Source organism: Myxine glutinosa, chromosome 5, assembly GCF_964187855.1.
Source record: "Myxine glutinosa chromosome 5, kmMyxGlut1.1, whole genome shotgun sequence".
Taxonomy (NCBI): Eukaryota; Metazoa; Chordata; class Myxini; order Myxiniformes; family Myxinidae; genus Myxine; species Myxine glutinosa.
In genome coordinates, this window is record NC_136265.1 from 29,361,366 (window position 1) to 29,382,869 (window position 21,504).

The 21,504-nt window shown below is 41.1% G+C and overlaps 1 protein-coding gene across 2 annotated transcripts in view; it reads left to right on the top strand.

The window, feature by feature from the left end:
• The window catches only part of LOC137427768 (uncharacterized), a 23,958-nt gene extending 3,561 nt beyond the window's left edge, over positions 1-20,397 (top strand). For both annotated transcript variants that reach the window (XM_078777783.1, XM_078777784.1), the window contains exons 2-6: positions 251-408; positions 2,050-2,194; positions 3,965-4,080; positions 4,189-4,390; positions 19,549-20,397. In XM_078777783.1, the coding sequence (XP_078633909.1) occupies positions 251-408; positions 2,050-2,194; positions 3,965-4,080; positions 4,189-4,390; positions 19,549-19,658 (731 nt within the window). In that variant the 3' untranslated portion in view covers positions 19,659-20,397. The remainder of the gene's footprint in view (positions 1-250; positions 409-2,049; positions 2,195-3,964; positions 4,081-4,188; positions 4,391-19,548) is intronic.
• Positions 20,398-21,504: the final 1,107 nt, after the last annotated feature.

Consider the following 21,504-nt stretch of genomic DNA (forward strand, 5'->3'; position numbering starts at 1 on the left):
ATCATGAGCGAGGGGTTCAGATGGGGACACTAACCTGCCAACCTTTCCCTTGAAATGCGATGAATGTAATTAATGGTTAATGTACGTGTAATTAATGTAATTGTACGTGTAATTAATGGTTAATGCTAACTTATAATGTCATTCTCCTGCACACATTATATGTACAAGCTCTTCTACAAGCCTTCAAATCTGTGGGCCTAAAATACAAAATACACGATGTTTACGTACGAGTTCAACGCTTGTTCTGCAGATTGCCTTCTCCAGGAGGCCAGATGGTTAAATAATGCTGAAGAAGAAGAAGCATTGAGGTGCCATGAAAGAGGTTACAGACTGCAAAAGCCAGCAAAACACGACATACATGATTTGGCTGGAAGTGGAGAGAAACAACATGTCCAAATGAAGAAACAGGTGGGTTATAACGTGTCATCTGTTATGCAAGACATGAGATAAACTTAAACAGACATTAGACGTCCAAACACTACGTATTTACTCACATGCCTCACATGCCACATGTGTGGCTTGGGTTTGAATCTCGGCCCAGCTATAAACTGTCATCCCAGTGTTTCGCGTGCAGGGCGATACGTCGGTGTGCGCCGTCCATTGGATTGGCATTAAGCTGGGCGTCACGTCCATAAGATTTGTGGGTGGGCGTTACCGATCCCACTTCCTCTGCAAAGCGTAAGCAAGCTATCTCTGTCACCTGAACAGATGACAAATTTCTGCTGTAATCTACAGGAGGCATCAGCGGCACAACTGCCCAGAAAATGAGGCTTTCCGCACCTGCATACGAGAGAAGAATAGGAAGTGGTGGTAAAGCTTCATAACGGGGAACGATCTTCCTTTTTTGAGGCTTCAAACCATCCTGGCCTATTGCTACTGGCCAAACTCCCTCCAGAATAATGCTTTTTGGCAATGATCACTATCCATTCTCACCAGCAGTGCTGCGTGAGTCAAAGTACAACTGCCTAGTTAGCACGACAAATCAACGACGAAGCTGTGAAGCTCTCTCATAATGACTTTCGGAGAAGTAAACCGGGCCAAATTGGCCAAATAAACATTCAGGGCCAAATTGAGTTCAGTGCACGAAATCATACCCGCATCCATTGTTCGGAAAGCAGAAGCAGCATGATTGTCCAGGGTGGAGTGACCTGCTCTGAATCCAAATTGACGATATCAGGTCAAGCCATTGGAGAAGTGGAAGCATTTAATGTCAGAAGCGATGATGGATTCCATGACGTTGTTGATGATTGGGAGCAGGCTGATTGGTCTGTCGTTGAAGGGATCTCTTTTTGCACCTTTTCATGTAAAGCAGTAATGCTTGCTTATTTCTAAGCAGATGGCAGGTGACCTTGAGCAAATGAGAGGGTGAAGAGATCAGAGGGTGTGATAGAGCGGCAGAGAAGGTTTTTGAGCACGTGACCTCATGCTGTCTGGTATTCTCTGGTACTTCTTGAAAAGTCATGACTACTCTCATCCTACAAGGCCTTTGTCTTTGGTTCACTGGAGTAATGCTCTCCTCCTGTTTCTCTCACATTGCATACTGCACAGGGACCTCTGTTTATTTACCACCTCTCCTCTGGTGTAGCTCCATGTGCTTTCTCAGCCACAGAAAAGCCAGGAACCATGTGTTCTTTCAGTAACCCTTCCTGGTTAAAGTTTACGACACACCTCAAATATTTTAGTCCTCGCTTCATCCCCTTTATGGAACCTCCTCTCCAGGGACGTTTCAACTCCAATCTTCCCTCCAGTGCTTCGAGCAGTTGGTGCACCACCATGTCGCCACACCCTGGCCATCCACACCGCAAACGTTTATACACCTATTAACCCTACCCAACCGTTTTACTTTCATGTTACTGTTTCCTCGTTTTCTATTTGTTCACTACCTTGTTTATTGTGTCCAACTGTTGCCCCGCTGTCGGTTCGTTACCTTCTATTTATTTATTTATTTATTAATTTATTTATTTAATCCTCTGTCACCTCGATCTTGTGTAAAAAAAATATAAAAAAATACAAAAAACTCGGACTGAATTTTTTTTTTTTGCGTAACAGATATGGAAGAAGATTCGGATGAGAAACATGGAGAGGATTCGAAAAAGAAGGCCCGCGAACACAAACAACCACCTCATTCAAAAGGTTGACGGACTAGAGAAGAAAATTGAAATGCTGACAGCAGAGATTCAAGCATTGCGCAAAGGTAGCATGGGAAGCAATTTCCAATTTGTTAGAGGCATTTGGTCTTCTTTAAATAAATATGTATTTTTAACTCCAGTGTGTGTGTGTGTGTGTGTGTGTGTGTGTGTGTGTGTGTGTGTGTGTGTGTGTGTGTGTGTGTGTGTGTGTGTGTGTGTGTGTGTGTGTGTGAGTAAAACCAATCACGCCCAAACTACTGGGCCAATTTCCACCAAACTTGACACTCTGCATCCTGGGTAGACCAAATTGGACCTCCTGTTGAACATGGACTACTTGGTTTTTTTAATTTATTACCATGCATGATGATATCCCTAAATTAAATTCAAAATCATATTGTGGCGGTTTGTGGGTGTGGCATCGACGTCACCCGTTCCCACCACCTTCCCATGTCGCTTTTCCCCGTTTTGGGTTCGTTCTCGGCCTCGCATTTCCCTCGGGATTTGGAAACTGTGACTTGCGTTGCTTTGTCGAGGTTTTCTCTTTCTGCCGTGAGTTTCTTGCTTTGTTTTGGTCTTATTGGAGTTGAACCTTTAAAAGATGCATTCCGCCATTTCGTGTTCCCGTCTTGATTTTTTAAATTTGGCTGGTGGGCCTTCCGTTTGCAGACGGTGTTTCCCGTGTATTATTGGTGTGTGTTCATGAGGGACTTGCCCTGGACGGTTCGTGAGACTTGGGCTGGAGACTTCCCTCCGGCCAACCCGAGATTACAGGTTGTGGACGTTGGACAAAGGGAGGAGTCTCTTTTGGCATTCTCTGCACGGGGCTTTGTTCGAACATTTTCTGCAGTCAGTGCTCCCCACCCCTCTCCCCCCAACTTGGCCATGCTTTGGTGATGGTTTGGTGCCCTTTCAACATTGTTTTGTGACTGCCCATCGGGGTGTGCTGGATGTCCCAGTGGGTGCGTCACTCCAGGAGGAATCCTCCCTCTAGGACGGGGTGGTGGTCATGGGGCGCCATTTTCTTCCCTGGTTCAGAAATGTGGGACTTGTGTGAAAATTTCGTTGCTTGGCTGAGATGTTTATTTTGAATGGGTTTGGTGTGGAGAAAAATGTTTTCTTGTGAGTGACTTCATTGTGTTGATGTCTTTTTCCAAGGCTTAAAATGTACTTTGACAACAAGTGTATTGATTTGAGTCCTCTGTGTCCAGATCCTGGTGGAGTGATGCAGTACATTATCCCCAGGGTGTTTGTGTTCGGGTGGAAGTTTGAACCCTGCTTCCCACCCCCTCAGGATTGTGGAGTTCAATGGTTGTTGGTCTGATTCAGCCACAACTCCCTCCCTGGCTCAGCCACTGCCCCCACGCCAGAAGCTCTCCTGCCCCTCCCACGGGTTCCCCTGCCACCCCTGCCGACTCTCCAGCCCCCCCTCCCTGGTGCCCCAGTTCTCCTGCCCCCCTCAGTTTTCCCTGCCCTCACCCTCCACGTGGTTCTTCTACCTCCTGGCCCACCGACTCTAATGCCCTCCCCCCTTCTCAGTTCATCCCCCCCCCCCCCGTAAGACAAAACCTGTAACATGTAAGACAAAAAATATAGATTTTTTTTCTTTCTTAAAATAAACAGGAATTGAATTCCTGCATGGGGCTAGTGTGAAAAATTCTGACTCAACCCGGGACTCGAACCAAGGACCTCCATCACTTTCGTGGTGACAGCCATTGAGCTAATGGAATCTCCTCAGATATATACATATATATATATATATATGTCACTCTGAACCTGATTATATTTGCAGTAGGTTGTTGTTATCATTTGATTCAAATTACGTTTACACCTTGCAGAATTTTCACATTTCGGAAACAACGTAACAAGTGTCGAGTCCGATCCATCGTTGCCTTCTTCAGCACAAGCATTGACGTTCGCAGGACATGAGCAAAAGTTTTGCGGCGCTGAACTGGTAATTGGCCCTCAAAGACATTTAAATGTTGTTGCAGTTCGCCAACGTTAAGCGTGCCTATTGTATTTTCCTTTCATTATTGATCCCTCTTTCTCCCTCCTGATGCAGGCTCCCGGAGTAATCATTGGAGTGGCTGAACTGCGGAATTGCAGGCGTTCCAATTATCAACGGTTCACCCGTGATTTGATGTCTGTGCTTTTTACGGAGGAAGATATGGCGAAGTGCAGTGTTTTGGGGAAAAGAGGTGTTGCTGGAAGAGGTGCCACACAACGTCCACCGCTGCCGTATGACAAAGTTCAGGCCATCATTTGTAAGTGTGGTTTTTCGACCATTTTTATGCTTTATCTTCAATAACCCATAAGAAAAACGCATAGGACCGTATATTTTCATATCTGGTAGCATATCCTTTGGCATCACATGGTTTTTGAACACGTGACGGCAGCAAATCGATGATATTAGCGATTAAGCCGTTCTTACGGATGTGTTAATTCCTCAATAAGAAAAACCTATACCATACTCTACTTGCAGAACGTTGGAGCTGCCGAAGCAGTTTCTTGGCAAGGGTTATACTCGGTGGTTTTTGTCCCCCGTCGCACCGCGGAGCGAAAGGGGGACTATTGTTTTCCCCTCCGTCCGTGTGTCCGTCCGTCCGTCCGTCCGTGCGTGCGTGCGTAAGCGAAGGACCGAAATCTAATTTGGTGTGTGGGTGCTGTGGAAGTGTAATTCAGTGTAACTTATTAATTGGCACTGGTAACTTATTGGTTGACCTAGTAACAAAGCAGATGCATTTTACATGCAAACTCTGTGGGGGACGGGTTTGTAAATGAGTTAGGAATGTGCACGAACATGATGGTCTCTTGATACACCTGGTCACAGCCCCAGGCTGGAGCACCCCCCTATTGTTTGATAAATGGAACTCACAGCAGGGGGGGCTAGCTGGCGCCAGGAAGGCGACCGGTGACGTCGGCGGAGAGGAGATTACGAGTTCAGCGGACAGAGGATTAAGTCGAGTTGGTCGATATAAGCGAGAGCTGCGGCTGGAGTCGAGAGAACTTGCTACGTGAAGCGCTGACCGAACGGGAGTGTCGGATGGAGAGAAGGACCAGCGAAAAGAGTTAACCTGATCCATTATATTATGCGGTATCATCTATCTATAATTCCAGTAATCTCTGTGTGTCTGTGTGTCTGTGTGTCTGTGTGTCTGTGTGTCTGTGTGTCTGTGTGTCTGTGTGTCTGTGTGTCTGTGTGTCTGTGTGTTTGTCTGTGACCGCTGTTTCTCGACAACCACGGGTCCGATATACTTGAAACTTGCCAGGTATATTGCTGGGGACCCGAGGATGTGCCTTTTCAAGGTTTGAAATTAATCGGACAAGTACCTACCGAGCTATGTCCAAAAAACGCTTCAACCAATCAGAGAGCAGCGAGCTATCACGTGTGCCGAACCGTTAATGCAATGCAAGCGTTAATGCGTTAATGCAAGGCTTTTCTTTTTTTCCCTCTTCTCTTTCTACTTTTCCTTGCGATTAAATTGCAAACAGCCAAAATACGTTGGCGCTAATTGAATAATTGGCCATTAACACTAAAATAATCGTAACTGCGATATGCCAACTTCCGGACAGTGCAGCCTTCCCTGTTGTTGTTGTTTGCAGCAGCTGTTTGCAGCAAGGCAAGGCTTTTCTTTTTTTCCCTCTTCTCTTTCTACTTTGCCTTGCGATTAAATTGCAAACAGCCAAAATACGTTGGCGCTAATTGAATAATTGGGCATTATGTTTTACAACTAATAAAAACGAATTTGCGATTCATTCGCTTTCCTGCGCGTTTGTGTACGCGATGGCGATTTCTTTACCAAACTCCGGAAGCCGTTCGCTTTGGACCGAACCATTGCATGTAAATAGAGGGGGGGGATTGTCACCACTCGCAAGCCGTTCGCTTTGGACCAAACCATTTCATGTAAATAGGGGGGGGGATATAATTTTAGATATATATATAGTACGGGCATGCCCTAGTTTTGGTAATTGGATGAAGTGAATACAGTTTAATAAACTAGACCTTTGTAACCTGTGTCCGGTCTTTGGAGTCCTGTGAGTCCCCCAGTAAATTCCCTGACAATCTTGGAGGCACCGCTGCGATCAATTGTACAAGCAAGTCTTCTTTAAAAGGTGAGTGTGTCTTGTTTGGTCCAATATGATTTACGAACTTGGAAGTTATGGGTACATACATGGGGGAGCAGGTGGACTGGGGTTTCTTTGCGCACCGATGCCGCGATATAGGTGGCGTGAGCCATCACGAATGGGATTTCGATAAACGACTGTAGCAATTTATTCGTTTTTTTTTCTAAATGATTTCTGTAAATACGTATTTTTGCGCGGGTTATTAAAGGGCCTTACTGTGACCTGGAAGCGGACGGAGCAAGTGTGCACCTTGCGACCGCTTGCTTCCAGGACGTGTAAGGCCGGTACACTCGTTTACCCACCAGCACACGGATAAAGTACTATTTTTTTTTTGCACTTGTTCGAAGCACTTGACTTGATCGGCGCTCGGCGAGCGACAGGGAACCGGGAAACGGAATTATATTTATATATATATATATTTCCAATATGGTACACCGGCCACAACGATTTTAGCGATTATCCGAGTTTTTTTTAACGATTTCTGTAAATACGTATTTTTCCTGCGCTGTGTAATTCTTCTGACACGCGCCACGAAGAAACGCACCACTGATGTGCATGAAGCGACTTGTTTGCCGGTTCGCTAAGGTCCGTCCGTACACGTGTACAATCGTGTACACCCGTTTTAAATAAATAATTTTTTTCAGTTTTCCCGCCATGCCTATAAATTCATGACAGACAACCCCCCTCATGCCGGTCCAGAATTATGATGAAAGATGGCGATTGAGGAAAAAATTGCATCAAATTTTGTCCAGGTCCATCAAGAAGCCTTTGAGACATGCTTCACGGTTGAATAAAAAACCACCGTTAAGAGTACTTCTTTTTTTGTTCAAAGCACTCGACTTGGAGCCAGCGACTTGCTCGGCGGGGGATATAATTTTAGATATATATATAGTATGGGCATGCCCTAGTGAGAGATAATTACAGGAAATGGTGTTTTGTGAGTAGCAACCACTCTCTGGTCGAGGCTCATAGAAAAATTGATACTTATTGATTTGGCACGCTTACAATAGATATTAATGGCGAGGGTTCTGTGGTCGTTCGTTTTGGCTTTGCGAATGGACCAAAGAGACAAAGTGAGAAAGAGAGACAGACAGAGAGAGATAGACAGAAAAAGAAAGAAAGAGAGACATAGAGACAAACAGAGATAAAGATGATAGTCAGACACATAGAGAGAGACAGACAAAAAGAGATAGACAGAGTGAGACAAAGTGAGAAAGAGAGACAGACAGAGAGAGATAGACAGAAAAGAAAGAAAGAGAGACATAGAGACAAACAGAGATAAAGATGATAGTCAGAGTCAGACACATAGAGAGAGACAGACAAAAAGAGATAGACAGAGTGAGACAAAGTGAGAAAGAGAGACAGAGAGAGATAGACAGAAAAAGAAAGAAAGAGAGACATAGAGACAAACAGAGATAAAGATGATAGTCAGAGTCAGACACATAGAGAGAGACAGACAGAGAGAGAAAGACAGAAAAAGAAAGAAAGAGAGACATAGAGACAAACAGAGATAAAGATGATAGTCAGAGTCAGACACATAGAGAGAGACAGACAAAAAGAGATAGACAGAGTGAGACAAAGTGAGAAAGAGAGACAGACAGAGAGAGATAGACAGAAAAAGAAAGAAAGAGAGACATAGAGACAAACAGAGATAAAGATGATAGTCAGAGTCAGACACATAGAGAGAGACAGACAAAAAGAGATAGACAGAGTGAGACAAAGTGAGAAAGAGAGACAGACAGAGAGAGATAGACAGAAAAAGAAAGAAAGAGAGACATAGAGACAAACAGAGATAAAGATGATAGTCAGAGTCAGACACATAGAGAGAGACAGACAAAAAGAGATAGACAGAGTGAGACAAAGTGAGAAAGAGAGACAGACAGAGAGAGATAGACAGAAAAAGAAAGAAAGAGAGACATAGAGACAAACAGAGATAAAGATGATAGTCAGAGTCAGACACATAGAGAGAGACAGACAAAAAGAGATAGACACTGAGTGAGACAAAGTGAGAAAGAGAGACAGACAGAGAGAGATAGACAGAAAAAAAGAAAGAAAGAGAGACATAGAGACAAACAGAGATAAAAATGATAGTCAGACACATAGAGAGAGACAGACAAAAAGAGATAGACAGAGTGAGACAAAGTGAGAAAGAGAGACAGACAGAGAGAGATAGACAGAAAAAGAAAGAAAGAGAGACATAGAGACAAACAGAGATAAAGATGATAGTCAGACACATGTTTTACAGATGGATACAGGTGGGACAAAGGGAAACACCGTATCAAGACAAGCCGACCAATCAAGGGAAACCAGAGACTTCTACTTCAGATACTCCTTGAAAATGGTGATATTTATCCTAGGAATGGGTTCTCTGGTAGTGGGGACTCTGTGTTGTATGGATTATTTTGGGGTAATGAGGGAACAAAACGCAACACCAGCAAATGATACACAGATATATGATCATGCGGAACGACAAAAGCAGAAGAGAAGTTTGATGAAGGATAAAGACACACCTTTAGAATCCGATGGATTACACGGGATTAATACTTTTTTACATTTAGCCCATACAAGGGCTGCTATAGCAAATGAAACTTGTTGTTGGAACTTGTTGTTGGAACTTGTTGTTGGAACTTGTTGTTGGAACTTGTTGTTGGAACTTGCTGTTGGAACTTGTTGGAACTTGTTGTTGGAACTTGTTGTTGGAACTTGTTGTTGGAACTTGTTGTTGGAACTTGCTGTTGGAACTTGCTGTTGGAACCTGTTGGAACTTGTTGTTGGAACTTGTTGTTGGAACTTGTTGTTGGAACTTGCTGTTGGAACTTGTTGTGGGAACTTGTTGGAACTTGTTGTTGGAACTTGTTGTTGGAACTTGTTGTTGGAACTTGTTGTTGGAACTTGCTGTTGGAAATTGTTGTGGGAACTTGTTGGAACTTGTTGTTGGAACTTGTTGTTGGAACTTGTTGTTGGAACTTGTTGTTGGAACTTGCTGTTGGAAATTGTTGTTGGAACTTGTTGGAACTTGTTGTTGGAACTTGCTGTTGGAACTTGTTGTTGGAACTTGTTGTTGGAACTTCTTGTTGGAACTTGCTGTTGGAACTTGTTGTTGGAACTTGTTGTTGGAACTTGTTGTTGGAACTTGTTGTTGGAACTTGTTGTTGGAACTTGCTGTTGGAACTTGTTGTTGGAACTTGTTGGAACTTGTTGTTGGAACTTGTTGTTGGAACTTGTTGTTGGAACTTGCTGTTGGAACTTGTTGTTGGAACTTGTTGTTGGAACTTGTTGTTGGAACTTGTTGTTGGAACTTGCTGTTGGAACTTGCTGTTGGAACTTGTTGGAACTTGTTGTTGGAACTTGTTGTTGGAACCCGTACTTATTTAATTAATTACATTTCTTATTACATTACAGTAATTACATTACAGTAATTACCTGAGGTAATTACAGTAATTACAGTTCCGGTAATTACAGTAATTACAGTAATCATTACAGTAATTGCAGTAATCTTATTACAGTAATTACATTACATTAACTCAGGCACCTTTTGAGTAAGGAAGCTGATATTTGGACATGACACTGACCAAGGGATGTGGCTGTCAAGGAAAATATTGATTTATTGATTAATCATTTAATAAATTAACTCGTTGATTTATAAATGACTTATTTAATTAAAATTCCTGAGAGATACATCTTCGGATGAAATACTTGCAGATTGGTTATGCTATGAGCCAATTGATTAAGGAAAATATTTTGTGATGGCCATATTGGCAATTTCGTGGCCATATTCGTGGCAACTCAGTTAGTGCCACTGCACCTTTAAAATGCATCCCTGCGTTCATTTTTCGATCGATTGAGTTGAAATTTTGAACAATCGGATCTGGACTGTCGTTGTTAACGACTCTAGCATGCACTCGTCCAATCAGGATGGAGCGGTATGGTCCCCGGATCATCACTGCCCGCAGTTTTAATTAATTTTACTTTTTCTCTTGGGCATATAATTTTGAAGACATGCATGTCATGATAGAGGAAATGTTTGTTCTGTTAAACGGAATAAATGTTGTTAATGCATGTGTGTGTGTATTTTTGTGTATTTGGATATATTTTCACGACTAATTCTAGTTATCGTCCTGCAAAAGGTCTGCTCGTTCTTTTCCTTTGAGTCGTAAATTCCTGTTGAATTCTCATTAAAAAGCGGAATTAAGTACGCTGTGTGATGATGGAGATCCTTGATGACGAATCAGGAATAGTGAATGAGCAGACAAATATCACGGATGGTACACCAGATAGGGAAAATGTAGATGAAACCCCTTTTTGCTCAGGTGCTGTGTAGCGCTGCACAAAGATCCATATGAGCGGGGCCTGGGTGCTGTGTAATTAGTACACAAAGAACCAATTACTAGGGTGCTGAATAAACACAAAGATCCATTTTTGGAGCTGGTTCTCCCGGTGCTGTGATTTATTCAAAGAACCAAAATCTTGTAAGAATTAAGATATGATTTGTCGACATCATAAATACTTTAATATATGTAACGATTTTTGTAACGATCATCCTGCAAAAGGTCTGCTCGTCCTTTTCCTTTGAGTCGTAAAATCCTGTTGAATTCTCATTAGAATGCGGAATTAAGTATGCTGTGTGATGATGGAGATCCTTGATGACGAATCAGGAATAGTGAATGAGCAAACAAAGTGACAAATGCTGCGGCTGGAGCAGTAGAAGCGATGTTTTTTAATGGAAACGAGGTAATGAGTAATTAAAAGTGGGAGGGGGCAACACCACGCATACCTCTTTTAAGGTGTGTATAAACCCTGGAATAAACGTGGGAGGGGGCAACACCACGCATACCTCTTTTAAGGTGTGTATAAACCCTGGAATATTTCAGCAATCAATACAATGCTGAAACTATGTAAGTTAATTTAATGAGTAATTTAATGAGTAATTTAATGAGTAATTTAATGAGTAATTTAATGAGTAATTTAATGAGTAATTTAATGAGTAATTTAATGAGTAATTTAATGAGTAATTTAATAAGTAATTTAATAAGGAATTTAATGAGGAATTTAATGAGGAATTAAAAGTGGGAGGGGGCAACACCACGCATACCTCTTTTAAGGTGTGTATAAACCCTGGAATAAACGTGGGAGGGGGCAACACCACGCATACCTCTTTTAAGGTATGTATAAACCCTGGAATATTTCAGCAATCAATACGATGCTGAAATGATGTAATTTACTGTGTAAGAGGGTCGACCTTGGGTTTGTTTGGGTTTGTTGTTTATTTTGTGGATGTGTATTTTTTGTGTATTTTGGATATATTTTCACGACTAATTCCAGTTAACATCCTGCAAAATTTGCTCGTTTTCTGGCCGAGTCGAAATTGCGTTGAGGTCCTATGGCATGCGCCATTAAAAGCGCTGTGTAATGGTTGAGCTCCCTTTATTTCGTTTTGGTCATGCGGATGAGCAGACAAAATGACGAATGCTGCGGCTGGAGCAGTGGAAGCGATTTTTGAATTGTTCAATGATTATTCGATATTGTTATGACTTATTGTCAATAGGTATACTAAGTGGCCATGAGGTAGCCTGTTGCTATGTACAGTTTTATTCTAGTGTTGATTATACCACATAGCTGTGGTGATAAAGGAAATGTTCGTTTAAATAGATGACTATGATATGACCATGACTATAAAATCATGATGATTATTATGAATGATATCATAGGGTTCAAATGCAGAATGATTGCATGAACTTGGGAAAGAACTTTCAAGCCCTATGGGATCAATTGGGTGTTACAAGCGATGGAGTTTCAAAATTTAGCATGATTGAAGGAATTTTACAGTCTTATTTCAGGAGTTTTACGAAATTTAAATTGCCAAGAGATTTTGGGTACTATTAAAGGAAAAATGATGAGATATTTTTCCAATGAACTTTAATATCTGCCATCCATTTTGGCTGTCTCACGAATGAAGGATGAGTTGCCTTTAGTGGTTGCAAAGAAAATTTGTGGAGACCAGGCAAAATGGGGAAATATGTCAGATATGACCCTAGGACAGGACGGTGATTCATCAATTGACATGAGGTACGAACCAGAGGTGACGACCGATAAAATTCGATCTCAGTCAATGGATGGACCTGTCCTGATATCATTGGGGAAAGGGCTTATGCAAGGAGTCATCCAAAATGATTAATTTGATTTATTGATGAATATTGATGAATTAATTGAAATTGAATAATTGATTGAATTGTTGATTGATTGAATCTAATTGATTGAATTTAATTGAATAAAATTAACTGAATAAATTGAACTGAATAAATTGAATTGAATATATTGATTGTTTGATTGATGAAAATGCGGTCTCAAGAAAGAAGCTTTGATATCTTTGCGAGATATTATCAATGTGGAGACAACCTGGGAAAATTGAGCAAGGTGGTGAGTTTATATACAGATATATATGTGCGGTTACCATTGTGTGATTTCCCCGTCAACAGAGCGGACACCTGAGGATTCACCCATTTCATACTGACCCTTTGGCTCATCTGCAAATACTGATCTGTGAGATTGGATTGTGCAAAAGCCACAGCTGAGGGAGATTCTCTGGAAATCACCGTGTGAACAGGTGGAGAGACCCTTCCTGGAGGTACGAGTGAAGCTTTAGAGGAACAAACTACAACACATCCAACGCTACTTTGATAAAAGGCAGAATGGGAAATGGAGCCTGCAAGAACACACAAGGACAACCAGAGATTCCACAAAAAGGTACTTGTACACATCATATGTACGACCGTTATGGTGCCGAAGCTATAAGGCAGGTCGAGAATTGGTATTTGTGGACAAAGGGACATGATGAGGAGTTTCCAAGAGATGGTACATTTGAGCGAAGTCGATTGGAAAGATTGGAACAAAGATTGAAAGCCAGGAAGAGACAGAATCTAACGATAGACTGGCTTGCATTCCATCTTTGGGATGGTGAATCCAGACAACGGGAACAGCAAGAACGGATAACGGAACTAGAACTTAAAATAAAAAGGATACAGGATACAGTGGAGGAGACAAATGCACAACTGCCCTCGAAATTAGGAATGAAAGTCACAGTTGTCCCATCTGATTTCCAGTTGTCTCCCCAAAAAGGACGGTACAGAGAATTTTTTCGTGTTTCAGGAGATAACGAGAGATTGCAGTGGCAACTCAGGGATGTAGAGATGCAGCCCAGCAATACAAGTGCACAGGCGCACAGATCAGACAACGACAGAAACCGGTGTTTCGAGTGTGGAAAGATGGGACATTGGAGAAGAAGATGTCCGTATGTCAACAGGAAGACAAGGTCATGGGGCAAACCAAGATCAAGGGTACCAGTGCTTACCGGTACCTCAGACAATGATTAGGCCTTCATTGCTGCAAATCCCAAATGATGATTGGCCTCAACAGATTCGATTACTGGACAAACATGAACAACTGTCAATGATTCTTGTGTCTGAAAAGTTTTCAGAGCAAGAATGATTCATTTTTCTTTTTGCTTGTTAACAAATTAATAATTAATTGATCAAATGCCAAAATTGGATCTTCTATTTTGGGCACAGCAATTTTAAATTTACAAAGTTTGGAACAATTGCGTTGCAATTGTTGGCAAACCAAGTAACAAGAGTCACATGATGATCAGGTGGGAATTTCGGACTATTGTTCCGCACGATTGATAGGTCAATGGTCGACTGACATGCAAATGGGTGTGTAGTCAAAATTTGGATAGATTATTGTGAAGGCAGAAAGGGTAATTTCAATTTGACATCATAAGGGTTTTCTAAGAATGGACTTTTGGTTTATTTGTCTATAAGCATTTTGAATTTGATTGACAAATTTTATGAAATTGAAATAAAATTGACACCCATCTGATCTGTAAATAATGGTTCCAACGCAAACAAATATGCATAATGCATGTGTGTGTGTGTTTTTGTGTATCAATCTTACAAGATTGTTGACACCGACAGTGTGCCTGTCTGGAAATGGATAGTTATATGTGGATGGGATTGGGATATGTGGATGGGATTGAATATCCAGAGAATCCGTAAAATAAAATAGAAATATAATTTGATTATGAACATTATCTCTTTTGTCAAGGGAAATGGAATATAAAAAATTTTTTTTGATGTGCTGGGTTATGAGCAGCCATTAATTAATAGTAAAATTGTGAGTAATTTTGGGATTCCATTTTTGATAGAATGTATATGAGAATAACATCTATTTATGGATATGAGCTTCATAAAAGGAAATGAGGAAGTACAAAATCATCCAAATTTGGGAGAGGTCTTACACTGACTTCCCAGAATACTCTGCTCATGGATTTTATATATATAAACTTGAATTTTATCAGCATATAAATTGTGCTGTATGTATGGATGTGTTTTAGGCATAGATGATATGGGAAAAGAGTAAAGAAAATTTTGCTGGTTTGAACTATTGTGGGTTTTCAGTTCTGGAGTTTAAACAAAGTCACTGGTTAACAGATGAGAAAGGATAGTAAATAAATTATTCCCTGCTGGGCAAATTAAGTACGATATTACTAAGACTTATGAGAGCTATTGTTCCGCCTTACAGCAGTGGAAAATTATTGGAAAAAATTAGATCCAACATAATGAATCTATAAAAGAATGTGATAGGGATAATATCCTCAATTTGTACTAATTATTTGATTGTGGGTAAAGGAATTAAGTCATCGTAGTGGATTGTTAACAGCAGCCTGAAAATGTCCTGAGAGTGTGCATCCATGTAATCAGAAATCCCAGATTTGTTTTTACAAACAACATTTTGGTAGAGGTCTTGTGTGGAACACTTCCTTGGTAGATAAAAACGGTACTGCATGCTGGCAGCCACTTTTGCGGCCAGTTAGGCCAAACAAATTGAGAGGAAATTGTAGTTAAATACGTAAGTTACACATGGCTATTTGTAAAAAAGGAAATTTGTTGAGATGGGAAACATTTTTTCGAAGGTTTATTAAGGTGTTATAATATGACATGTGGCAAGGCAAACTATTGGATAGGAAAATTAGATCTGGCTATAGAATAAATTTATTGACCCCTTGAAGTTAATCCTTCGAATCATTGTTTCACTGGCATTTTTGTTCACATTGGAAATAGTTTGGTAGAGCTTTGGTTAAAACCTTTGGTTGCGGTATCTTGGAACGAATTGATAAACCATAGGAGATTGATAAGAATAGAAACAAATATGGACCCAAAATAGAAAGTTGGATTCATGCCTCTCATTGCAAGCAAGCACATGGGGCTAAGGTGGACGATCCCACAGAAAATGAGGCTGCACCTAGCAGCCCAGCAGAACATTCAGTGGTAGAAAAATGATAGTCATGATTTACAGTCATTTGAATTACATTTTAACACCCCTTGCATTGATAAACATTACATTTTCAACATGTGATATTCCTACTTGGAATAGTGACATTTATTTGCCTACATGACATACAATTACCTGCTGATATTAATACAGCATGAGTGAAAAAATGTATCACAACTACACTCATGATCAGGGGATTGAGTTCAACCCCGGGAGATAGGGGGATCAGGGTAAGACAAATAATCTGATTATGTTACATATTAAGGGATTTTCTTTATTTACCTTTTAGGAAGCTTGTTAGTTTGGTATATAATGTTAAATGTCATCGACATATAACTATGTCATAGATATGAATATATACAAGGAGTAGCAGACTTGTTTGTTGGTTTAGTAGTTATATTGGCAATTGTTTTAGTGGTGGCTTGCTTGAAAGCCTTAGTGACGGTGTGTTTGAATAAGGTAACCAACAACACGATGATAACGCATGAAGTGACAAATGAGGAAAGAAATGTGGAACCAGAAAAGGAAGACTTTTATGGCGACATAAATACTGAGATTAAAAGACTAAATCAAGTGATGTTGCAAATGAATACAGTAGAATTAAGATAATGGCATAACGACAATGTTATGAGTTGTGTCAATTACAATATCAATGAACTCATATCACCACGAGTGACACACTGTTAGGAAAAAAAAAAAGAGGGAAAAGAAAAAGTGGAGAGGAATTATGGTAATAATACATTATGCTTAATTTGTTGGTTTGGGAAAATTGTTGTTGGGAATTAGGTATTCCCGTGTGTGATTGTAATCATATACAATGCTATTCTTAGTTTAGTAATAAAATACATACCTGATTGAATATTATTTGTGTGACGCATATAAATGAATATAACTTTTTGTGTTAAGGAAAAACAACAAATTGTTGAATGTGAAACTGTCGGAAGATATACATGATTATGCTGATTTCATGGTAAGATGTACCCTATCTGATTCAGTGTGTGCGGAAAGCAGATTCAGATATGACTGAGCATAAGGATAAGACGAGATCACATTTTGGAGGGATTGCTAACGGAATTGGGAAGAAGAAAGAAAGAAAATTTGTGGCTAAAAAATGAAGTTAATCGTGGCATACACCCTCTTTCTCAAAGAATGATGAAGACATTCTCCCGTGTAACTTGGAGATGAATGCTTACCTTCACCAAGGAAATTTATGTGACCATTTGCCTGGATCACACTGCAACATATGAAAGAAAGGCGATCACTTACTCTTGTTCGAAGACTTCGAACATTCACCACATCAGAAGTTGCAGGACAACGACATTTTACCTGCAACCTCTGTGAAATGCGGGGACATATGTTATTACTTCACCAACGTCCGGGGAACCAGCATGGAGCTGCAAAAAACGGCTGTGCCCTTGTCACAACAGCTGTGCACGATTCTGCTGGATTGCTCCTGGTAAGGACCATGAATGACCTGAACACCATGGTCCCAACATCATTGTGGATGCATCCGGCATCCCTGTTCCACATCTTGCTGGCCAATCAATGTCACACCAATACTTGCTGCCCACTCACAATAAGGGAGGAGGCAAGTCGACTACAACTGGGTGAAGGCCTTGTTCAGGAATTACTATGGTTTACAGCAAAAAGTGGCAAGAATGCTACAAGGAGAGCAGGGTCAGTCTATGACTCCGCAATGTTACCACAACAGCGAAATCCTACACGAAGTAGTGCAGGAGCTATGAAGACATTAGGAGAAAATGTTTCATACCTGGATTCAAACACAAGTGATCAGCCCTTCCTTTCAAACAAAGTCAACATTTGTGTGGAGGCAAACGTTTTTGCCAGATGGTGCAGATGCTTTACAAAACTTGAAAATGAAGTGAAATTGTTGTATCTTGGTGATGGTGAAGTGTTGTTTTGAAAATATATTTGTGATGCAAATGCAATAGATTGAACAATATGGAAGGAGTCAATGACCAACGAAATGTTTTGTGATTCTTGCAGGATGACGGTGTATGCCTAAGGGAATTTGATTACCAAAGTTATGATTATTTACTTATACTTGTAATGATGTTTACTTGTAGTGATTGATTGTTTACTTATATTGATGTTTAGATTAATGGTTAATATAAACAAAAACAAAAAGATGAGGGAATTGTGGAAGTGTAATTCAGTGTAACTTATTAATTGGCACTGGTAACTTATTGGTTGACCTAGTAACAAAGCAGATGCATTTTACATGCAAACTCTGTGGGGGACGGGTTTGTAAATGAGTTAGGAATGTGCACGAACATGATGGTCTCTTGATACACCTGGTCACAGCCCCAGGCTGGAGCACCCCCCTATTGTTTGATAAATGGAACTCACAGCAGGGGGGGCTAGCTGGCGCCAGGAAGGCGACCGGTGACGTCGGCGGAGAGGAGATTACGAGTTCAGCGGACAGAGGATTAAGTCGAGTTGGTCGATATAAGCGAGAGCTGCGGCTGGAGTCGAGAGAACTTGCTACGTGAAGCGCTGACCGAACGGGAGTGTCGGATGGAGAGAAGGACCAGCGAAAAGAGTTAACCTGATCCATTATATTATGCGGTATCATTTTGGTAATTGGATGAAGTGAATACAGTTTAATAAACTAGACCTTTGTAACCTGTGTCCGGTCTTTGGAGTCCTGTGAGTCCCCCAGTAAATTCCCTGACAGTGCAACCCACGTCAAAATCCAAGATGGCCGCCGCCATGTACGTCTGACGCCATGAATGTCTGAACCTTGTGAGCAGAATATCTTGAAAAATAAGCGAAGTACCAACTTCTAATCTGGTGTGTGGGTGTATCTAGGCATAAGGAAGAACGCTATTGAAAATTGGGTCGCCACGTCAAAATCAAAGATGGCTGCTGCCATGTATGTCTGAACCTTGTGAGTGGAATATCTTGAAAAATAAGCGAAGTACCAACTTCTAATCTGATGTGTGGGTGTATCTAGGCATAAGGAAAAACGCTATTGAAAATTGGGTCGCCACGTCAAAATCCAAGATGGCCGCCTTGCGTCTTCCACTTTGTCAACTCGCATCACTTCACCGACGGGGGACCTAAGCGTAACGCTTGTTTGCCATTGCTTTCCCAACAGTGTCCGTGCTATATATTTTTCAATGGTGAGCATCAAGCAAGGAAGCAGAACGTACCATTTTTTTTTCGATGAAACCTTTGGTCTTACTCGGCCGGGGTTTGAACCACTGACCTCCCAGACCAAGAGAGGATGCTCTAACCTTTACGCCACCTTGTCTGGGTGTTTTAGTGTGACTCGGGTCCTTCCCCAACCCTGAACGTCCAGGACTAATAATTTTTATTTTGCCACCTAAAGCCTTCCCGTGTACACCCCGAGTTGGAAACAACCAATTCGGCCTCTAGCCGGCATAGGTGGTTATGGCATGTGGCACCATCTTCCTGTAGTAAACGTGGTCTGCATAGTGGTAAGAGGGTTTTTTTTCTTCACCAGAAAGGCATTTTGTAGCAGAGAACACATGTAATGGTGGAAGATGGTGCCACATGCCATTGCCGCCTCTGCCTGGAAGACACTGAATGCGCTGCAGCTTCTTCCACAGAGTCCCGACGGGTGTCGCAGAGTCCTGACACAAATGCCATCGAACAGGTTTGGGAATAAATGGATTGGGACCTGTGCAAATGCCGTCCTGTGCCAAGTAATACGCAAGAGCTGCGACAAAATGATTCCATATTTGGCATTATCCGGATCAGGGTGTCGATTTGATACCTTCACGGGTTCAGGCACCGAATGATGCCAAAGGGCGTGCTACTGGATATTAACATACGTATTCCATTTGATTGTGCATTGCATCACAGATTGTTAAAATATAGTTTGTTTACAACCTATGGGGTGTTCATTTTCTTGTGAAGCCTGCTGAAACTCTCTCGTCTTGTATTTAAATATTTTGTGGTTTTTTTGTGGGTTTTTTTGCAGACCATGTACAAGAACAATTTTTTATCAATCCATCATTGATTCGACAGGCGATGGCATCAAAACTAAGTGACGTCAGGAAATCGTTGCAGAAGAGACATTCAGTCACCTGATCATCCGTCAACTCTGGTTCTTGCCACCTGTTGCAATTTTTTTTTTACCCTTTTGCACATTTTACTTTACTTTTAATGCTTTACCTCGTGTCGTTGGTTGTTAACTCCACATGCGGGTTTCAAAAGGTGGAACGGAGCCCTCCAAGGTCTCAAAAGTGTGTGTGTGTGTGTGTGTGTGTGTGTGTGTGTGTGTGTGTGTGTGTGTGTGTGTGTGTGTGTGCGCATGCTATGTATAACATAAAATGTCATGCATAATATGACTGTATATAATATTCAGTACATGCTAAGTCTATGTGTGCACATTATACAGTACAACATGTCACGTATTAAATGTGTGTTTTTACCTCACCTGAAACGAAGTTCCGGGGAACTTATGCGATGGTTATTTTTAAATCTGTCACATAAAAAAGCATTATTGTTACTAGCGGGCACCCCCGCCGTCCTGCCCTTCTCAGTTTATCGGAGTACGTGCTGGAGTATCATGTGCACTGGAGTAAGTACGTGCTTGTCTGCCAGTCTTGAGTGGCCAATTCACGTCAGTATTTGAGTTGGAACTAGAAGTAGTACTGGGTTTGGAACCTCTACGTACACCCAAGAACTGTTAAATGTCAATTTTAGAGTTTCGGTGACATCCACGTTTGCTCCTTTATAGTAAGATTGGGTCGTTAGTGTTTAAAAGTGCAACTGCTGATGCTTTTTGTCAAAGTTCGATTTCAATTAAAAATTGCCATATTAATAATTTCGTAGTACTGCTTCTGGAAAGTGACTACTTAATGTGCATAATATTTGTCTTTACTGCTTCTGGAAAGTGTAAGACTACTTAATGTGCATAATATTTGTCTTATTGAGGAAGTTGCTTCACATGAGGGGATTATTAGCCGGCGAAGCCGGTGTTGTGAATGAACGCGTACGTATTATGTTGAAAAACCAGATTATGCAGGATCCCTTGGCTTGATAATTTCGAAGCTTTGACGCACCAAATCGCTCAATGGAGGCCGCCATCTTGCAGATGCGGAAGTATGCATAACAAATTGAAAAAAGTTCAATAGGAGTTTGTTTCACCCGTCTTTGTTTGATTCACAATCTAAGGCACCTCTAATTTGTAATTAAAATACTTTAAGACCAACCTCGGCCCGCACGGGCCTGGTTATCTTCAACGAAAATCGTCACCAAACACCGGAACCAATGAGATTCGAGCATTTGAAAAAATATTTCAAAAACCAAATCACTCAATGGAGGCCGCCATCTTACGGATGCGGAAGTATGCATAAAAAAATTGCGAAAAAGTTCAATAGGAGTTTGTTTCACCCGTCTTTGTTTGATTCACAATCTTATGCACCTCTAATTTGTAATTAAAATACTTTAAGACCAACCTTGTTATCTTCAACGAAAATCGTCACCAAACACCGGAACCAATGAGATTCGAGCATTTGAAAAAATATTTCAAAAAAGCTTATTACACGTTTCGGAGGGTGAAAACGGCATCAAATATTCTAAAATTGACGAATAATTATTTTTTTGAAATCTCGCGGCCATAGGGGATAGTTTTTCACGGCCGGAAATATCCGAAGTTGAGACGGAATTCACCGAATTAATCAAGAAGTAAATTTTATCAATTTTATCTCATCCAGAATGCAAATGGTGTCATTTTAGGTCTGAATTTGCGAAATTTTGTGAGCTGACCAATCAGCGATCAGCTTAGGTCAGCCAATCAGCGCCATCGACACGGTTTGATTAACAACAGTCACACATTGCCGTTGAAACGGCGCTATCGTCTGATCTGTCGGCACTGATCATACTGCAAGCTAACTTCTTCTGGTGGAGGAAGCCGCAGTGCCCGGAGAGA